Here is a 21,481-nt window from a genome sequence, read left to right on the forward strand (position 1 = left end):
TGTTAGAACAAAGAGTGTTGAGACAGGAACTGTTAAGAGAAAGATTGTAAGGACAAAGACCCATTAGCACAAGGCCACTTAGGACTATGACTGTTAGGATAAATACTGTTAGGGTAAGAAGTGTTAGGACAAAGGCTGTTAAGACAAGGAAAGTTAAGAATACGACTGCCAGGACTAGGACTCTTAGAACAAAGACTGTTGGAACTACAACTGTTACGACAAATACGTAAGACAAAACATGCTAAGACAAAGTCGTGGGACAAGAACTGTTCATACAAAGACTGTTAAGATTAGGACTGTCAGGACAAAGACTGTTAAAACTACAATTGTTGGGAGAAAAACTGTTAGGACTAGTACTGGTAGGACCAAGTTTGTTAGGACTTAGACTGCTGCGACAACGAGTATTATGATAACGGCTGTTCAGGCTTATTACTGATAGGAGAAAATTTTTTATGACTACGACTTTTAGGGTTACGACTGTTAGTATAAAGACTGTTAGGAAAAAGATTGTTAGAACTACAATTGTTAGAACAAGAATTGTTAGGACTAGGACTGTAGGGCTTGGACTGTTAGGACGTAGACTGCTACGACAACGACTATTAGGATAACGACTGTTCAGACTATGACTGTTAGGACAACGTCTGTTACGACTACGACTTTTAGGGCTAGGACTGTTACGAGAAAGACTGTTAGAACTACAATTGTTAGAAGAAGTATTGTTAGGAATAGGACTGTAGGGCTCGGACTGTTAGGACTTAGACTGCTACGACAACGACTATTAGGATAACGACGGTTTGGACTATGACTGATAGGACAAAGTCTGTTACGACTACGACTTTTAGGGCTAGGACTGTTAGGATGAAGACTGTTAGAACTACAATTGTTAGAAGAAGAATTGTTAGGACTAAGACTGTAGGGCTTGGACTGTTAGGACTTAGACTGCTACGACAACGACTATTAGGATAACGACTGTTTGGACTATGACTGATAGGACAAAGTCTGTTACGACTACGACTTTTAGGGCTAGGACTGTTAGGATGAAGACTGTTAGAACTACAATTGTTAGAAGAAGAAGAATTGTTAGGACTAAGACTGTAGGGCTTGGACTGTTAGGACTTAGACTGCTACGACAACGACTATTAGGATAACGACTGTTCGGACTATGACTGATAGGACAAAGTCTGTTATGACTACAACTTTTAGGGCTAGGACTGTTAGGACAAAGACTGTTAGAACTACAATTGTTAGAAGAAGAATTGTTAGAACGAGGACTGTAGGGTTCGGACTGTTGGACTTAGACTGCTACAACAACGACTATTAGGATAACGACTGTTATGACTGATAGGACAAAGTCTGTTATGACTACAACTTTTAGGGCTAGGACTGTTAGGACAAAGACTGTTAGAACTACAATTGTTAGAAGAAGAATTGTTAGGACTAGGACTGTAGGGCTCGGACAGTTAGGACTTAGACTGCTACGACAACGACTATTAGGATAACGACTGTTCGGACTATGACTGATAGGACAAAGTCTGTTACGACTACGACTTTTAGGGCTAGGACTGCTAGGACAAAGGCTGTTAAGAGGTAGACTGATTTGATTTGGTTGTCATTCCTTTAAAAAACTAAGTAATTGACTGAAGTATTTGGAACAGAACAGTGAAAAAATTGGATGATTATCTTCTAAAATTGTCAGTGAGGTGTGTGTGTGTGAGTGTGTGTGAGTGTGTGTGTGTGTACGTGTGTGTGTGTGTGTGGGTGTGTGTGTGTGTGTGTGTGTGTGTGTGTGTGTGTGTGTGTGTGTGTGTGTTTGTGTGTGTGTGGGCGAGCTGCTTTATGATGTTGTGAGGTTGCGACGAAGTGTGAAGGTCGCCTGCAAGTAGGATTTATTTCACCATTAAGTCCAGAAGCATCTCCTATTATAATTATTGTTATTATCAACTTCTTTGTTCGGTCAAACGTGACGTAAATGATGATAGTAAAAGTCAACAACAACAGAAATATGTGAATACTTTCATCCCTGACGACTCTTTTTGTTGTCTTGTTGTCATGGCAACAAGCGGGGTGTGCGTTTTTTGTTTTCTATCAGGATTTACACCTGTCAATCAAATGTTCATTTGTCATTATTGGGTTGAAATTGTTATATTGGAACAATGTCAGTCAGCACTATGATACAAAAGTTATGCACCACAGTTTATTTATATATGTATAGTTTTATGATCATTTCACCTCATTAAACAGTCATCAAACACATTTGTTTTAAAATCACAGGTTTTATTTGGAATAAATCAACCCCATAATAATAATAATAATGATAAGATAAGAATAAGTACACATTTTCCAGCACAACACGTTTTAACATATCTAGGCATATTAATAATATTAACAATACTTACAGAACAAATTAACTAATTAATTCTCATTAAACGAGCAGTAAGTGGGTGAATGTATAAATCATTGAATGATGTAACAAACGAATGAACTTATGAATAAGCAAACAAATAAATGAATAATTTAAAGGAGGAACAAGTGAATAAATACAAAAACTTTGGAATTACAACTTTTAATAGTGAAAATTCATGATTCTAATACATAAATGTTTCATTGATGTAATTGTCCTAATATAAATAAAACGTGTTATCATAAATTCAAATAATACTTAGTAATTATACTATTATAATTATAAAAAGTTATATTATTATATTTATTGTATATTATTATAATTGGATTAAATATTATAGCAATAACAATATAATTAGTTATATATAATATAAAATATTAAATAATAAATGTATTAATATAGTGTTTGATAATACTACTATTATTATTATTTTGCAGGTGAAGAAATAATACAATAAACATTGATGTAAATATTACAGAAGTAGTATTTTTGTAAATAAATTAAAGAATAAATAAAAAAATCAATTGTAACTTTGATTACTAAAAAAAATTATAATTCTAATTGTTGAATGAATTAATAATATAATTATTCTAATATAAATAATACATATATAATTCATATAATTAATTTCTTTGTTATAATTATAATAGTTCTATGTTATTATGTATTATAATTATTTTATATATTATTATAATTAGAATAATTATGAAAGCAATACCATTATTAGCTACATAAAATATAAAATATTAATTAATCATCTCATAATTAATATAGCTTTTGGTATTATTACTATTATTATTATTTTACAATATTTCTAACTGGTCATTTGACATGCAGATGAAGAAATAATACAATACAATAAATATTGATGTAAATATTACAACAGTAGTATTTTTGTAAAGTAAAACTTCATACAAACTAATAATTTAAAGAAAGAACAAGCGAATAAATAAACAAATTAATTGTAACTTTGATTAGTAAAAACAAATCACAATTCTAATTGTTGAATGAATTAATAATATAATTATTCTAATATAAATAATACATATGATTTATAATTAGAATAATTCATTGCATTATTATAATTATTATAGTTATATGTTAGTTTGTATTATAATTATTATATATTATTATAATTAGAATAATTACAAAAGCAATACCATTATTAGCTATATAAAATATTAATTAATTATTTAATAATTAATATAGTTTTTGCTAATATTACTATTATTATTATTTGACAATATTTCTAACTGGTCATTTGACATGCAGATGAAGAAATAATACAATACAATAACTATTCATGTAAATATTACAGCAGTAGTATTTCTGTAACGTGAAACTGTACACACACACACACACACGCGCACACACACACACGCCACCAAAGTTCATGTTTGACGGAGGTCAGAGGTCAACCTGCTGTGCAGTGAAGAAGAAGTCATTTAGTGCACGTCCACCTGCAGCGTGCACACAGGCGGGCCACCATGGCTGAAAAAGGCCTGTGTGGGACCACCCCCCAGGAAAGCGGGGACGTGCGTGTGCAGGCCCGGCAGTAGCACGTGCGTCGCTTTGACGGGCACCGGGACGGCGGGAAGGAGGACGTCTCTGGGCGCCAAAGAAGCGGCGTGCGTTCGGGGCGGCCAGTCGGGGTGCTGCTGCTGGGGCGCCACGGGGAGGCGCACGGCTGCGGGCGTCTGGATGAGGCTCTCGATGGCGAAGGGGTGCTTGAAGGGCGGCTGCGCGCGCACGGCCACGATGGGCTCGGCCGCCTTGAAGCGCTTCCGGCGGCGCAGGAAGCTGCCGTTGTGGAACATGTCCCCGCAGAGGGGGTGCAGCGCCCACAGGCCGCCCTTGCCGGGGTGTTCAGCCCTGCGGGGCATCTTGACGAAGCAGTCGTTGAAAGACAAGTTGTGTCGTAAGGAGTTCTGCCAACGCCGGGTGTTGCTGCGGTAAAAGGGGAAGTGGTCCATGATGAACTTGTAGATGGCGCTCAGCGGGAGCATCTTCTCCGGGCTGCTCTGGATGGCCATGGCGGTCAGGCTGATGTACGAGTAAGGGGGCTTGTGCTCGCCGTACTCGCTCCTGCTCGGCCGGGGCATGGCAACCCCTCCACAATCCCCCCTCCCACGGTGCACACCCAGGGCTCACTTGGCGGGTAGACTGTGCCAGGAGTGGCGCGCCTCTGCATGTCATCAAGTTGCAAGGGGGGGTGGGGGAAGGTTGACTTGGCCACTCATAGGGAAGGAGGAGGCGGGGTTACGCCTGTCAATCACTGATCTCTGCATGCCTACTCACTGTCCAATTATTTTGTATCATTCTTCAATGATGCATTCAGGGACTGTTGGCAAAAAGCAGCTTATTCATTCCACACACGCGTGCTTTAATCCCGCGGCGGCCGGGAACGTGTTTGCAGAGGATTTGGACTCCGTCGTCTCCAAAACTTTCTTGATTTTCATTGGAGAAGACCTTTGACCTATATCTTCTCTCGCATGTCTTCGTTACAAATGGACGCCGTTAAGAGTTTCCTGTTTGCTTCCACCTTGTTTTGTTGCGTCAGCACGTTTCCTTACAGCCCGTGGTCGTTAAAAGGTTGAGTTGCGAACATCAGACCGGAGAGACCGCGGACACTTTCTAAAAGTAAGACGGATGAAGGTTTGACGGCCCTCATCTGCATAACGACCTAAATAATAATAATGTCTTTTGCACATCACTGACCGGCTAATTGTGGCATCATTACTTTCACCGTTAATGGCGCTAACGAGGCCACGTAATCATGTGACCACTTGACCGTCCAAACAATCGCATTAACGATCTTCGACACAACAAAACGCTTCTGGAACTTTCTACCTACGACTTCTTCACATGGCCCAAAAGCATGGCCGCTAGCTTCTTTGAAAGCTGGTTAGCTAAATAGGTTAGCTTACAGAAAAGTAGTTAGTTTAGCCTAATTCAAGATGAGTTCGACAAATGGGTTAGCTTCATTGAAGACTTATTAGTTAAATAGGTTAGCTCAATTGAAGACGATGTTATCTTATATGAAAACTATAGCTAGTTTAGCCTAATTCATAATAAGTTAAATAGGTTAGCTTCATTGAAGACTAATTAGTTCAAAACGTTAGCTCCATTGAAGCCTAGATTAGCTTACATGAAAACCAGCTAGTTTAGCCTAATTCAAAATGAGTTAGATAAATAGGTAAACTTCAAGGAAGAGTAATTAGTTTAATAGGTTAGTTCCATTGAAGACTAAGTTAGCTTCATTGAAGACTAATTAGTTCAAAATATTAGCTCTATTGAAGACTAGGTTAGCTTATACGACAATTAGCTAATTTAGCCTAATTCAAAATGAGTTGAATAAGTTAGCTTCTTTGAAGACTAATTAGTTCAAAACATTAGCTTCATTGAAGACTAATTTGTTCAAAATGTTAGTTCCATTGAAGACTAGGTTAGCTTCCATGAAAACTAGTCAGTTTAGCCTAATTCAAGATGAGTTCGATAAATAGGTTATCTTAATTCAAGACTAATTAGTTCAATGGGTTAGCACCATTGAAGACAAGGTTAGCTTCCATGAAAACTAGCTAGTTGAGCCTAATTCAAACTGCGTTAGATAGGTTAGTTTCATTGAAGACTAATTAGTTCAAACCATTAGCTCCATTGAAGACTAGGTTAGCTTCCATGAAAACTAGCTCGTTTAGCCTAATTCAAAATGAGTTAGATAAATAGGTAAACTTCATGGAAGACTAATTAGTTCAATAGGTTAGTTCCATTGAAGACTAGGTTAGCTTGCATGAAAACTAGTCAGTTTAGCCTAATTCAAGATGAGTTATGTCAATAGGTTTGTGTCACTAAATACAACTGAATCACTACTCAGTTAACTAGGTCAACGCATTTGAGGACTAGTTGGTTCAATAGGATTGCTAACTGATGATCATTTAGTTAAATAGACCAACATCATTTAAAACTAGTCATTTCAATAGATTAGCTTAATTGAAGATCGGTTATGTCAATAGGTTTGTGTCACTAAATACAACTGAATTACTATTCAGTTAACTAGGTCTATGTATTTGAGGACTAGTTGGTTCAATAGGATTGCTAACTGATGACAATTTAGTTAAATAGACCAGCATCCACTGAGGATGCAGTCAACACCATCATCTACACCACCCTCACCCACTTAAAGGGCAAGGACACCTATGCCAAGCTATTATTCATTGACTACAGCTCTGCTTTTAGCACGGTCATCCCACAAAAACTCACTGCTAAACTCCTCACTGTTGGTCTGACACCAACTCTCTGTGACTGGGTCCTGAACTTTCTCACAAACCGGCCCCAGTCAGTCAGAATCGGCAACCAGACATCAGGCACAAAGGTTCTAAGCACAGGGAGCCCCCAAGGCTGCATGCTGAGCCCCCTATTGTACACCCTCTTCACACACGACTGTGTGGCCTCCCAGAAAGACACCAGTATCGTCAAATTTGCAGATGATACTACGGTTGTCGGACTGATCACCGGGGCAGCTGAGGCAGCATACAGAAGGAAGGTAGCGGAAATGGTGGCCTGGTGTCAGGATAATAATCTCTCCTTGAACACAGACAAGACCAAGGAGATGATTATTGACCCACGGAGAAGGAGTGCACACTACACACCTCTGTACATAGGGGGGACAAAGGTGGACAAGGTGAAAACCTTTAAATTCCTCGGGACCCACATCAGCGAGGACCTCACCTGGGATCACAACACCCAACAAACAATAAAGAAAGCCCAGCAGCGACTGTACTTCCTAAGAAGGCTTAGAAAATTTGGTATGCCACCCAAAATTCTCAGCAACTTCTATAGAAGTACGGTTGAAAGTGTCCTTACCAGCTCAATTGCGGTCTGGTATGGAAACTGCACTGCTAAGGACAGGAAGGCACTCCAGCGAGTGATTAAAACTGCTCAGTACATATCAGGAGCAGCCTTCCCCTCACTACAGGACATGTACTCTACCAGGGCCACCAGGAGAGCACACAACATCATAAAGGACAGTACACACCCCCAGCACAGTCTCTTCAGCCTCCTACCATCAGGCAGACAATACAGGAACCTGAAATCCAGGACTACGAGACTGACAAACAGTTTCTACCCACAGGCCATCAGGCTTGTGAATGCTAACTTTTACTTTTATCTTTTTGAACAAAAGACAGCTACCATGACCACCCCCGAACTGTGAACCATCACTGTAGACACTTTTCACCTTTGATCACTAAAGACACTTTAACTGCTGCTGTGACCAAATGTCACCTCCATATTTATACTGTTGACTGTCAATCAGAACCTGCAATAATGTTATGTTACTTACTGTGCCTTGTATATACATTTTTATTTTTATTTTTATCTTAGCTAAGTACCGTGTGACTTGTTGAAGGGTGGACTAGCAAAGTAAGAATTTCATTGTACGGCAAACTGTCTGTTAAACTGTGCATATGACAATAAACAATCTTGAATCTAGAATCTTGAATCTTGAATCATTTAAAACTAGTCATTTCAATAGATTAGCTTAATTGAAGATCGGTTATGTCAATAGGTTTGTGTCACTAAATACAATTGAATTACTATTCAGTTAACTAGGTCAACATATTTGAGGACTAGTTGGTTCAATAGGATGTAGTGAAGTAAATTATATTTATATAGCGCTTTTCTCTAGTGACTCAAAGCGCTTTTGCATTGTGAAACCCAATATCTAAGTTACATTTATGGGTGGCACTGGGAGCAGGTGGGTAAAGTGTCTTGCCCAAAGACACAACGGCAGTGACTAGGTTGGCAGAAGCGGGGATCGAACCTGGAACCCTCAAGTTGCTGGCACGGCCACTCTACCAACCGAGCTATTCAGTTAACTAGGTCTTCGTATTGGAGGACTAGTTGGTTCAATAGGATTGCTAACTGATGACAATTTAGTTAAATAGACCAGCATCATGTATAACTAGTTAGTTAAATAGGTTAACTTTAAAAAGTCAATTTACTAGGTTTGCTTAATTGAAGACTAGTTAATGTGCTACCACACGTTAATTACAAGTCAGTTAACTAGGTCAACATATTTGAGGACTAGTTGGTTCAATAGGATGTAGTGAAGTAAATTATATTTATATAGCGCTTTTCTCTAGTGACTCAAAGCGCTTTTGCATTGTGAAACCCAATATCTAAGTTACATTTAAACCAGTGTGGGTGACACTGGGAGCAGGTGGGTAAAGTGTCTTGCCCAAGGACACAACGGCAGTGACTAGGTTGGCAGAAGCGGGGATCGAACCTGGAACCCTCAAGTTGCTGGCACGGCCACTCTACCAACCGAGCTATTCAGTTAACTAGGTCTTCGTATTGGAGGACTAGTTGGTTCAATAGGATTGCTAACTGATGACAATTTAGTTAAATAGACCAGCATCATGTATAACTAGTTAGTTAAATAGGTTAACTTTAAAAAGTCAATTTATTAGGTTAGCTTAATTGAAGACTAGTTAATGTGCTACCACACGTTAATTACAAGTCAGTTAACTAGGTCAACATCATTTAAGACTAGTTAGTTCAATAGACCAGCTAATGATGACCAGTTAGTTGGCAATAGTTGACAAGAGACTTTGTATTTGGCTGTCATCACTTAAGGTGTTGACTAAACGTTGACAAGTCTTACGCACAAACCCACAACAAACAAAGTGTGCCATTTGTACGAATACATTTGTCAGCAAAAGAGCTCTGCATAAAACCTCATTGTGGAGGGAGGTGTGGCCAGTGCGCCTGCAGGAGCAAAGGTCACCGTCTCTGTCTATGGTGCTGAGGACGAGCACCATCAGATAGGGGTGCTGACGGCGAGACACAGCTGGCAGGTGATTAGATTTCACAGTTGGTACGTGCTAATCTAATCATCTGTTGTCTTTAACAGTAAGCGGCCGGGAGCAGGAGGGAAAGAGGCATGACACAATGGAGGACTGAAAAGTCGAGTGTCATGTGAATTTATTGTGGAAAAATAAAACCTTTGTCAAACCAGAACGGTCTCCAGCTGCTAGGAGGAAACTTCCACACTCATTAATCAAAGCTTCTCCTGTCTCCTGTCTTTAATAGAGCTGCAGAAAGCTGCTATTGTTCCTGGTGATGAGCAGCCAGTGCTATAAATCCCAGTCACAACAGACGTAATGAAGTTGTATCACACTCACTGACCTAGCATCTCAAAGGCTTTAGCGGAATAATGAGCTCATCCCGAGCGAGGGTGGCAACGCTTAATTCTTCCAGCTCGGCAAGGTTGTTTGAACACCAGCGGCTTTCATAAACTTTTGTTGTCTTCCTTCATTTACAGTAGGTGCGGTCGTTATTTTCTCATCCTTCACTTTAAGTGTGGGTAAAAAAAACTGGTGAAGAATGCACTATCCACCTCATAAGTCGGAAAGAGATAGAGATGATACAATATTATCTGTTCACAGATGTTACCTGGTGGTTGTTTGAGCACACTGCAGCTAGTTCTGGTTAGTCCCACTCCTTAATGCTGCAGTCACCCGCAGGATTCTCACAGGGATGAGGAAAAATACCGACTTACCTGCTGTACAAATCAACTTCCTGATTGCCATGTTAGATGCTCTATATTCTACAATAACCTATCCATCCCCATCCATTTTCTACCGCTTGTCCCTTTTGGGGTGCTGGAGCCTATCTCAGCTGCATTCGGGCGGAAGGCGGGGTACACCCTGGACAAGTCGCCACCTCATCAGAGGGCCAACACAGATAGGCAGACAACATTCACACTCACATTCACACACTAGGGCCAATTTAGTGTACATATATGTTCATAGTTTATATATACATGTATATAATCTTATCTCATATATGTATATCTATCCATCTATCATCTATTGATTGATTGATTGAAACTTTTATTAGTAGATTGCACAGTACAGTACACATTCCGTACAATTGACCACTAAATGGTAACACCCCAATACATTTTTCAACTTCTTTAAGTCGGGGGTCCTCGTTAATCAATTCATGGTATCTATCTGTATATATATATATATATATATATATATATATATATATATATATATATATATATATATATATATATATATATATATGTATAAATATATGTATGTATATACATATATATATATGTATATATATATATATATATATATATATAAATATATATATATGTATTTATATATATATATATAGATACATAAATATATGTATGTATATACACACACACACACATATATATATATATATATATATATATATATATATATATATATATATATATAGTCGAGGTTTCTGGTTTATCCATTATACAGTGCTCAATACCGGGGTATATATATATACATTCCGCTCTAAATATGAAAAGTCATATTTACATATATATTTAAATATAATAATAATAATAATAATAACTGGGATTTATATAGCGCTTTTCTAAGTACCCAAAGTCGCTTTACATGTAGAACCCATCAATCATTCACACCTGGTGGTGGTAAGCTACTTTCATAGCCACAGCTGCCCTGGGGTAGACTGACCGTTGCGCCAACGGCCCCTCCGACCACCACCTATCATTCATCATTCAATTCACCAGTGTGAGTGGCACCGGGGGCAAAGGGTGAAGTGTCCCGCCCAAGGACACAACGGCAGCGATTTTTGGATGGTAAGAGGCGGGGAGCGAACCTGCAACCCTCAGGTTTCTGGCACGGTTGCTCTACCCACTACACCATGCCGCCCCAAAATATATATGTATGTGTGTGTGTGTGTGTGTGTGTGTGTGTGTGTATATGTATGTAGACTGTACTTATATTATTCACATGTGAATAATGCTGTATAATAGACTGTATTGATATTATTCGCATGTGAATAATGCTGTATAGTAGACTGTATTTATATTATTCGCATGTGAATAATGCTGTATAATAGACGGTATTTATGTTATTCACATGTGAATAATGCGGTATAATAGACTGTATTTATATTATTCACATGTGAATAATGCTGTATAATAGACTGTATTTATGTTATTCACATGTGAATAATGCGGTATAATAGACTGTATTTATATTATTCACATGTGAATAATGCTGTATAATAGACTGTATTTATGTTATTCACATGTGAATAATGCTGTATAATAGACTGTATGTATGTTATTCACATGTGAATAATGCTGTATAATAGACTGTATTTATATTATCATTATTATATTATATTATATATTATTCACCTAAGTGTTTATTGTCTATTGTAAGCAAACTATGGTGCTGAATTTCCCCCAAGGATCAATAAACTACTTTCTATTATATACTATTCTATTCTGGTAAATCAAAGTATATGTTTCCCATGATGATGATTTCATTTAAAAGTGGCGTAAAAGCACTTTGAGCGTCCTTTAAAAGCGGACACTGCTGGAAAGCAGCAACATTTTAAACGTCAAACTCCTGTCGTGTCCTGGCCATTGTGACGTACTACTCACGCCTGTTCCCGAGGGGGCGCTACTTTATCACAATGAATGGGGCTGGTAGTAGTAGAAGAAGAAGAAGAAGAAGAAGCTAAGCTCCGCCCAGTTGTTTGCTAGTTTGGTTTGTCGGGAAGCGAGCTGTCTTGTTAGCTTCCTGAGTTAGCCTAACGTTCGCTCATCTTCGTCTTCTTTGGGCTCCCGAAGCCTCCAGCATGGCGTACCAGCTGTACAGGAACACCACGCTGGGAAACAGCCTTCAGGAGAGCCTGGACGAGCTCATACAGGTGACTCCTCGCTAACGCTACCTAGCTTCCGTTAGCCTCGCCGTATATTAGCCGGGAAGCTTTTTTTTTTTTTGTCGTCACTTTAATATATTTTATTGACTCTATTAATTCAATGTAATAATTTACTTGTGTCATGACTTATTTACAATATTGTCAAAGGTGTATTTGGCGCTTCCACAGTCTTATGTTTAGGTTCAAAGCAGCCTGGCTATGACGTCACATGAATGAAGCAGTTTAAGCAAACGTACGTTCATGAGGCGTATTTATTTCGTGTGGAAAAAATAACACTATTTTATTTATTTTTTTTTTACATTAAATTGGTCTTATAAAGTCAATTCCAGTGATATAAGTATCATTTTCCTGTGATAAACATTACCTCAAGAAACACGTCAATAATGAATAAAGCATTGATTAATTGATTGATTGAAACGTTTATTAGTAGATTGCAAAGTGAAGTACATATTCCGTACAATTGACCATTAAATGGCAACACCCGAATAAGTTTTTCAACTTGTTTAAGTCGGGGTCCACGTTAATCAATTCGTGGTACAAATATATACTATCAGCATAATACAGTCATCACACAAGTTAATCATCAGAGTATATACATTGAATTATTTACATTATTTACAATCCGGGGGGTGGGTTGTGGAGAGGCGGTTAGGTTTGGTTGATATCAGCCCTTCAGCATACCTGCCAACTACTCCGGTTTTCCCGTAATTAGTACGGTTTTCATCAACCTATTCCGGGTTACGGTTGCATTGATAAAAAATGTTTTTTCATTAATTAAAAAAAAAAAAAATTTTTTAAAGTTTTATTCACGAAATCGCGTAACAACAATGACAATCGACACTGCTTCCCGTAATTTCCTATCGAGCCATTCCGAATGCCATGCGCGAGGCTATTTATAGCACCGCTGCGAATGCCATGCGCGAGGCTATTTATAGCACCGCTGCCAAGCACGAGGCACCAGTTGCCATTGTTTCCAAACGAGCGAACGATCATGGAATCAGCCGGAGAAAAATCGCAAACGAGTCTTAAACCGAAAAGAAAACTGCAGTCATTCCGTGAAGAATATTCAAAAGCCTATCCGGGAATAATTATCCGTTCCAAAAAGGGTGAAAACTACGCGAATTGCACCTTGTGCAGACACGATTTTTCGATCGGACATGGAGGAAATAGCGATGTAAAAGACCACGTTGGGACAAAAAAACACAAGTCTAATGCCGTTGCTAGCGATACAAGTGGAAAACTTTCAACGTTTTTCGTCGCCCAAACAGATTCTTTGGATGTGATAAATGCCGAAGTTTTATTTACGGAGGCAATAATTGAGCATGGACTTCCAATCGCACTGGCTGATCACATGGGACAGTTATTTTGGAAAATGTTTCCCGACTCGAAAATCGCCAAAAAATATGGATGTGGTCGAACCAAAACATCAAACATTATTCAGTGTCTTGGAACAGAATCCTCAAAAAGTATCGCCGATGCCATGAAGACGGAACCATTTAGCATAGAAAAGTGATGGTTTTAGCAACATTTTAACCTGTCTGAATGCTAATAATCATATTGCGTCGGGGGGCGAAGCCCTGAACCCCCCCACCAGGACTTTGTCCTGGACCTACCGGGGCCTGCGGCCCCTGGACCCTGGCTACTAGGTTTTTCTGATTTCAAAAGTTGGCAGGTATGCTTCAGTCATCAACAATTATATCATCTGGGAAATGGACATTGAAACAGTGTAGGTCTGACTTGGTAGGATATGTACAGCGAGCAGTGAACATAGTGAGTTCAGAAATCACAAGAACAAGTATATACATTTGATTATTTACAATCCGGGGAGGTGGGATGTGGTGGGGGGAGGGTGTTAGTCTAGGGTTGGAGTTGCCTGGAGATGTTCTTTTAGTGCGGTTTTGAAGGAGGATAGAGATGCACTTTTTTTTTACACCTGAGTACGACAACAATAGGACTCTCACTGCCGGTGACAACCATGAGTCCTTTTCATACCATCAAAGCAGAGGAAACAATCATACCAAAGTTGAGCACTTGGTAATTGAGCTGCCGCTTGTTCATGCGACGGACATCGTCGAGAAAATCAAACGATAACATTGCGGTAAATAATAAAGGGTTATCTTTTTAATAAGGACCGAATTTTTACATGAAAACTTGTTTGTGCGGCGAGCATATGGATGCAACGTCAAGCAGGACATGTTCTAGACCAAAAATCACTCCATATTCTCTACTGCTCGCTAGTGTTACCATATCTGAGTTATAGTGTAGAAATATGGGGAAACAACTACAAAAGTATTTAAAATCAATGAAACATCAAAGTTTTGGGTTTGCTTGCACCAATCTGCAGTCCACACGTATCTCTTATGTGTGACTGCCATCCACTGGTCACACTTATTACGCCATTTACCAAATAAAATTGCTTCAAGGTCGGGTAGCACAACTAGAATTAATATGTACTATAAAGCGGGTTATACTTTAGATTAGATTAGATAGGACTTTATTAATCCCCGAGGGGAAACTAGATATTCAGCACAAACCCGTTCAAGATTAGACAAACGGTGTACAGGGTTACAGAACAGGAACGCTGATGGGTCGCCACAAGGCGCCCCGTAAAAGATGGGGAAAAAGGTCAAGCTGGGGGAGGATGAGTAAAAAAAAAACACAATCGAGGAGTGGGGGGGAAACCTCCATAGCAAAGCACATATACATATTACAACATACATCTCGAGACTTGCAACAGAGGGGAGGGAGGGGTGGGGGCTACGGTGGTTGGCTGCAGCTCTTCAGGCGCTGCCCAGCCGTCCATCACCCCTAAGGGATTCGCGTCATGGGCTTTGGATGGGGTGTGTCTGTGTGTGTAAGTCTGCCACATGTCTCTGTTCTGTGCCTTGGTGTTCTTGCCAGTCAGTCCAAAGTCAGTTGAGAAAATGACAGTCGGAAAAGTACAGTACTTGCTCCATCTGGATTAGACTGGGATATGTGTTCCACGTCATCGGTGTTGGTGTGCAGTGGTAATGAAAATGCAGTTCAAGTCTGAAAACAAGCTTGAAATTGAAGTTGAAATTAATCTAGGCGTTTGTTTTAAAGACCCAGCAGATCACCCCCCAGCTCGCCCTGCAGGTCCTGCTCCAGTTCGACAAAGCCATCAACACGGCGCTCGCCAACAGAGTCCGTAACAGAGTCAACTTCAAGGTAACCCCATCCCTCCATCCATCCATCCATCCATCCATTTCTAGCGCTTGTCCCTTTCGGGGTCGCAGGGGGGGGTAAAAACAGGCTTGTAGGGATGATATAGCCTCTGTGTTTTTTTCCGACCTACCGTATATTTGGCTCTACCCCGGTATTGAGCACTGTGTAACGGATAAACCACAGAAACCTCGACTATCTATATCTATCTATCTATCTATATATATATATATATATATATATATATATATATATATATATATATATATATATATATATATATATATATATATATATATATATATATATATATATATATATATAGATGATAGAGGTCCTGACAGCCATGTTGGTTTGTCCCTCAGGGTTCTTTGAACACGTATCGCTTCTGCGACAACGTCTGGACGTTTGTCCTGAACGACGTGGAGTTCCGAGAGGTCACCGATCTGGTCAAGGTGGACAAGGTCAAGATCGTGGCGTGCGACGGCAAGAGTAAGTGCACGTGTAACCCTCGACTTGCCCGCCTCCCGTCAAACCCTTTTACTTTCTCCTTCAGATTCCGGCTCCAACGCCACCGAGTGATAACGCCCACCGCCACGAAGTGTACATATGTGTATAATTTATTCACGCTCCTCTGCAGTGTCCGAGTGTGCACGTGAGCGCACGTGTCACAGCTTGCAGCAGTTTATTTTATTCCTTTTTTTTTTTTTTTTACGTTTGTGTCCACTTTGCAAAAACTTGAATAAAAATTGACAAATGGAACAATGTCAACCTTTCTTAGTGATGTTAACTCCTCCCACAAAGACGACTTGGCTTCCTACAGACTGACTCCTCCCACAAATAATAAGCTTCTTCCAAAATAACACATTGCCTCCAGCAGAGGGAGACATTTTCAAGCATGCTGAGAGAGAAACTTTTTTTACACAACCCAGTAGGGATGGTCACCGAGTTTGATACTTTTTACGCACCGATATATGTAAAATCCACATTAAGGCACATGGGTGACGTCACGCACACTTCGACGATCACTCCAGCAGCACTGAGAGCGTTCTCAGCCAAGCGTTTACTAGGTAATGTTGCAATATTCAATGCCAACAATGTAATTGACGCAAAAAATGCTCCAACGTAAGTAAAGCATGGCTTGATTGTAATATACATTGGCATTATTGACATGCTACTGATTAACATTAGCAATTTTACATGGCGATTTCAACACCTACAAATTCCATCCATCCATCATCCGCTTATCTAAGGTCAGGTCGCGGGGGCAGCAGCCTAAGCAGGGAAGCCCAGACTTCCCTCTCCCCAGCCACTTCGTCCAGCTCCTCCCGGGGGATCCCGAGGCGTTCCCAGGCCAGCCGGGAGCGATAGTCTTCCCAACGTGTCCTGGGTCTTCCCCTTGGCCTCTTACCGGTTGGATGTGCCCGAAACACCTCCCTACAAATTTGTTGCTGAAAAGTACAATGAAGTAATTACATTTTATTTATAAAGCGCTTTTCACAGATAAAATCAGAAAGCGCTGTACAAAACATAGGTGAAGTAAAACAATTCAATTTAAAACTGTTAGAATAATTGTTTCTAAATTATCACAAAAAACTTTGTGTTACATTGAGTAAGTAAGTAAGAAGACAAAAGCTGTTTTTGAAACCTACCAAGAAGAATGCTCGTAAAACTCCACTGTGTAAGGGGGAGAGCCACATGAAGGGTTTTCTGTTTTCTCTCATATATGGTAATCAACAGAAGGATGTTGTTCTGGCCCAAGGACTTCAAAGCGGAGAGATGACAGGATCTGCCCAATTTCCAGACACTCTTTTTTGAAATATTTTATGAACCTCTTTTTGAACTGACCTTTTCTGTGAATTGTTTACAACCTTTTCTGTGAACTTTTTGCAACCTTTGTCCTTTGGAAACTGCCATGGCCATGTGGTTGGGGAGGGTCCAAAATAAAAGAAGTAGGCATACAATCTTTTGGCAGAGCGTGCTGGAGATTGTAGAAGGAAACAATGTTCGGGCGACTCTCCTCAATATATTGAGTCCAAATTTAATCCTGTCTGTTTAATTCTTTGCCTCTTGTCTTGCTTAATAGATGTCATCAGTGTTTGAACCTGACAAAAACAACAGGAGCAACATCATAAAAAGGATACAAAGTGGACTAAAAATGATAGTTAGAAGGTGCATTAACTAAAAGCTTTACTAAAAAGAGAAATTTTCAAATGTTTCTTAAAATGAATGAAGACGCACATTACAATCAAACAGCTGGTGCGTAATAAGTACAACGCTAACAGTATTAACACTTTGTAGGGTGCAACAGACAGCTAAAGACTGAACTGCTCAACACACCTCCACACTACTAATGTCTTGGACTTGCAACTTTAAGTGTCATACCTGCAAATAAGACTGAGAAATATGATAACAAAACAAGATATAACAGCTGGACAGCAGTTATAATCAGCTCATTTTTAAATGTTGCAATAAAAAAATATATTTAACACAAAAGTACAGAAAATCGGTACAGGTGAGAACCAGGAATTGTACCGTATCGGTTCACTCGTGAACGGTACTCAAATCTACAAAACAGTATTTTTTTTCTTTCACCAGAGGTGGAGCCTATCCCAGCACACACGACTGAACTGGCCACCTGTCAATCATATGGCTTTTAGTGAGCCTCGTTTCCACCAAACCAGACCTGGGCAAATTAAGCCCCGCTGGACATTTCTAAATCATTTTTTTTAAGGATCTTTAAGATGGAAACTGTAGCTGCCATTATGATGTGCAGGGATGTTTTCAAATGAGCGTAACATTGAGAGGCCCGAGTGCCACCAAAGACTCTTCAAACCGTTAAAAGTGCCTGAAGCTACAGCGACCTCACCTGGGTGTGTTGTGCACTGTGCAACAGACGGAACCACTCAATAAAAACATTCTACTGACACTGACACTTATAGGAAGCACAGGACTGCTTGGGCCTTAAGAGGTTAATTAACATTAGTCATTATGGTGGCACTTGGTGAAAAAAGTTCTAGAACCACTGGTCTAGAACAGCGGTCCCCAACCACCGGGCCGCACAAGAAATTAAAAAAAAAATTAAATTAATTTATTTTTATTTTTTTATTTTATTTTATTTTTAAAAAATTAAATAAATGGGTTGTACTTGTATAGCGCTTTTCTACCTTCAAGGTACTCAAAGCGCTTTGACACTACTTCCACATTTACCCATTCACACACACATTCACACACTGATGGAGGGAGCTGCCATGCAAGGCGCTAACCAGCACCCATCAGGAGCAAGGGTGAAGTGTCTTGCTCAGAACACAACGAGGTTGGTACTAGGTGGGGATTGAACCAGGGACCCTCGGGTCGCGCACAGCCATTCTTCCATTGCGCCACGCCGTCCCAAATCAACATAAAAAACACAATATACACTTACAATTAGTGCACCAACCCAAAAAAAACCTCCCTCCCCCAGTTCGCACAAAGGGTTGTTTCTTTCTGTTATTAATATTTCTGGTTCCTACTAGTGATGTCCGATAATGGCTTTTTGCAGATATCGGATATTCCGATATTGTCCAACTCTTTAATTACCGATACCGATATCAACCGATATATACAGTCGTGGAATTAACACATTATGCCTAATTTGGACAACCAGGTATGGTGAAGATAAGGTACTTTAAAAAATTTTTTATAAAATAAAATAATATAAATAAATTCAAAACATTTTCTTCAATAAAAAAGAAAGTAAAACAATATGAAAACAGTTAAATAGAAACAAGTAATTAATGAAAATTAGTCAAATTAACTGTTAAAGGTTAGTACTCTTAGTGGACCAGCAGCACGCACAATCATGTGTGCTGACGGACTGTATCCCTTGCAGACTGTATTGATATATATTGATATATAATGTAGGAACCAGAATATTAATAACAGAAAGAAACAACCCTTTTGTGTGAATGAGTGTAAATGGGGGAGGGAGTTTTTTTTGGGTTGGTGCACTAATTGTAAGTGTATCTTGTGTTTTTTATGTTGATTTAATAAAAAAACAAAAAAACGATAATTAAAAAAACGATACCGAAAAATTCCGATATTACATTTTAACGCATTTATCGGCCGATAATATTGACAGGCCGATATTATCGGACATCTCTAGTTCCTACATTATATATCAATATAGATCAATACAGTCTGCAGGGATACAGTCCGTAAGCACACATGATTGTATTTTTTTATGACAAAAAAAACCATACCCCCCTCCATCCCCCCGGTCCGTGGGACAAATTTCCAAGCGTTGACCGGTCCGCAATTACAAAAAAGGTTGTGGACCACTGGTCTAGAAGACATCTTGACTTCATTGTTGACGTGACATTCAACTTTCTTGTTTTGTAACCATGCCAACGCTAACAGGCCTAGCTAGTTCTGGCTGGTTGATTGATGTTTATCCTCTCTAAACAAGCTCACACCCAATAAGCAATAAATAATTACAATTGAAAAATATTCTAACACACATTTTACGACATGATTCGAAACAAATATTGGTTTGTCAGTCGAGGCGACGCTATCAAACAGGAAAATGATGATGTAGTTTTGGAAAAAAATATCTTTGATGTGTTAAAACTTGTTTTCCAAAGGTGTTAGCTTGAATATCAGCAATGGTTTAATGGACATTTTGTTTGTTGAAGACGTTTTTTAGGCTTTAATCGCTTATTAGGGACCGCAATGTCCCTTTGGGACAGAGGACCCTATCGTATTTGTAAGGTTTTATTATTATTATTCCGCTGCCTCTTTGAGCTGTAATTTGACCCCCTTAACATGCTTCAAAACTCACCATATTTGACACACACATCAGGACTGGCGAAAATTGCCAAGTAATCAAAAAACCAAACCCCAAAACTCAAAATTGCGCTCTAGCGCACCCTAGGAAAAAACACAGACAAAACTGCTTGTAACTTCCGGTAGAAATGTCGTAGAGACATTAAATACAAACCTCTATGTAGGTCTGCATTAGACCTAGATTTCATACATTGGCATTCTTCAGCAAAAATCAACAGGAAGTTGGCAATTCCCCCTTCAAAACAAAAAGTTAGTAAAAACAGTCACTTTTGCCTCTTTGAGCTGTAATTTGACCCCCTTAACATGCTTCAAAACTCACCAAACTGGACACACACATCAGGACTAGCAGAAATTGCGATCTAATGAAAAAACCCAACCCCAAAACTCAAAATTGCGCTCTAGCGCCCCCTAGGAACAAAACACAGACATAACTGCTCCTAGGAAGAAAACTCAGACAAAACTGCCTGTAACTTCCAGTATGAAACAAAAACCTCTATGTAGGTCTCACTTAGACCTACATTTCATATATTGACAACCCCCAGCAAAAATCAACAGGAAGTTTGCAATTCCCCCTTCAAAACAAAAGTTTTGTAAAAACCGGTCACCTCTTTTCAAACATTATCTCCTCTGAGCGCGTTTGTCGTGTCGGCTTTAAACTAGCACAGGAGAGAGATTGAAACATTCTGATTAAAAGTTGACCAAAGAGTTTTAATTACTGCTCCGGTTTGGATTTTATGTGCCGTCAAAGTCGGTCCCGTCCATCGCTGCTTGCAGCTTTAATTTAACTCTAAATTTTAAGTGTAAGTGGTCACACAATAGGGTTGTTTTTGCCACTTTGCGTGACCGGCAAACAACTATTTTATACTAGTACATACTATAGGGATGTCACGTTATGAACATTTCTTATCACAGTTATTGTGACCGAAATTATCATGGTTATTATTATTATCGCGGTATTTTTAAATGTGCTCAAAATTTCCCCCCCCAAAAATATATACTGAAATTTTTAACCAAGATTTATTTAAAAAAAAAACACAACACATTCTAAATGATTTTCTTTGTAGGAGAAACATTACTGTAGAATAAAGAGCACAGTTTCATGGCCCTCAAGTAGAAATTGAATGTGCATATGAAAGCAACAAAAGCATTATAAACAAAGTAATATGGCAGGGAAAAAAAAATAAGACAGCAAGATAGCACTTTATGGATATAAGTGATTCAAAAATAGAAACCAATGTACGAATTTCGAAAGATGGCACCTGATGGCCATAAGTCGTAAATGCACTTTTTGTCCATGTAGATAAAAAAAAGTGTTCATGT

At 39.2% G+C, this 21,481-nt stretch overlaps 2 protein-coding genes across 2 annotated transcripts; one reads left to right on the forward strand and one right to left on the reverse strand.

The window, feature by feature from the left end:
- Nucleotides 1-3,846: 3,846 nt before the first annotated feature.
- LOC133608964 (forkhead box protein B1-like) lies at nt 3,847-4,503 on the reverse strand. The gene has a single exon (XM_061964619.2). The coding sequence runs from the start codon at nt 4,501-4,503 to the stop codon at nt 3,847-3,849; it is 657 nt and encodes a 218-aa protein (XP_061820603.2).
- A 7,412-nt stretch (nt 4,504-11,915) lies between these two features.
- Nucleotides 11,916-16,109, forward strand: gtf2a2 (general transcription factor IIA, 2). Its single transcript, XM_061963486.2, has 4 exons — nt 11,916-12,142; nt 15,239-15,343; nt 15,703-15,829; nt 15,894-16,109. Exons 1-4 carry the CDS (start codon nt 12,071-12,073, stop codon nt 15,917-15,919), a joined length of 330 nt encoding a protein of 109 aa, XP_061819470.1. The 5' UTR covers nt 11,916-12,070; the 3' UTR covers nt 15,920-16,109.
- Nucleotides 16,110-21,481: the final 5,372 nt, after the last annotated feature.

Source organism: Nerophis lumbriciformis, linkage group LG06 (genome assembly GCF_033978685.3).
Source record: "Nerophis lumbriciformis linkage group LG06, RoL_Nlum_v2.1, whole genome shotgun sequence".
Taxonomy (NCBI): Eukaryota; Metazoa; Chordata; class Actinopteri; order Syngnathiformes; family Syngnathidae; genus Nerophis; species Nerophis lumbriciformis.

Excerpts from the sequence above, each read along its gene's own strand:
- LOC133608964 (XM_061964619.2), bottom strand. The coding sequence starts at position 4,503 with ATGCCCCGGCCGAGCAGGAGCGAGTACGGCGAGCACAAGCCCCCTTAC.
- gtf2a2 (XM_061963486.2), top strand. The coding sequence starts at position 12,071 with ATGGCGTACCAGCTGTACAGGAACACCACGCTGGGAAACAGCCTTCAG. Across the intron at positions 12,143-15,238 it reads GCCTGGACGAGCTCATACAG|ACCCAGCAGATCACCCCCCA; the intron begins GTGACTCCTCGC and ends TTTGTTTTAAAG. Across the intron at positions 15,830-15,893 it reads CGTGGCGTGCGACGGCAAGA|ATTCCGGCTCCAACGCCACC; the intron begins GTAAGTGCACGT and ends TTTCTCCTTCAG.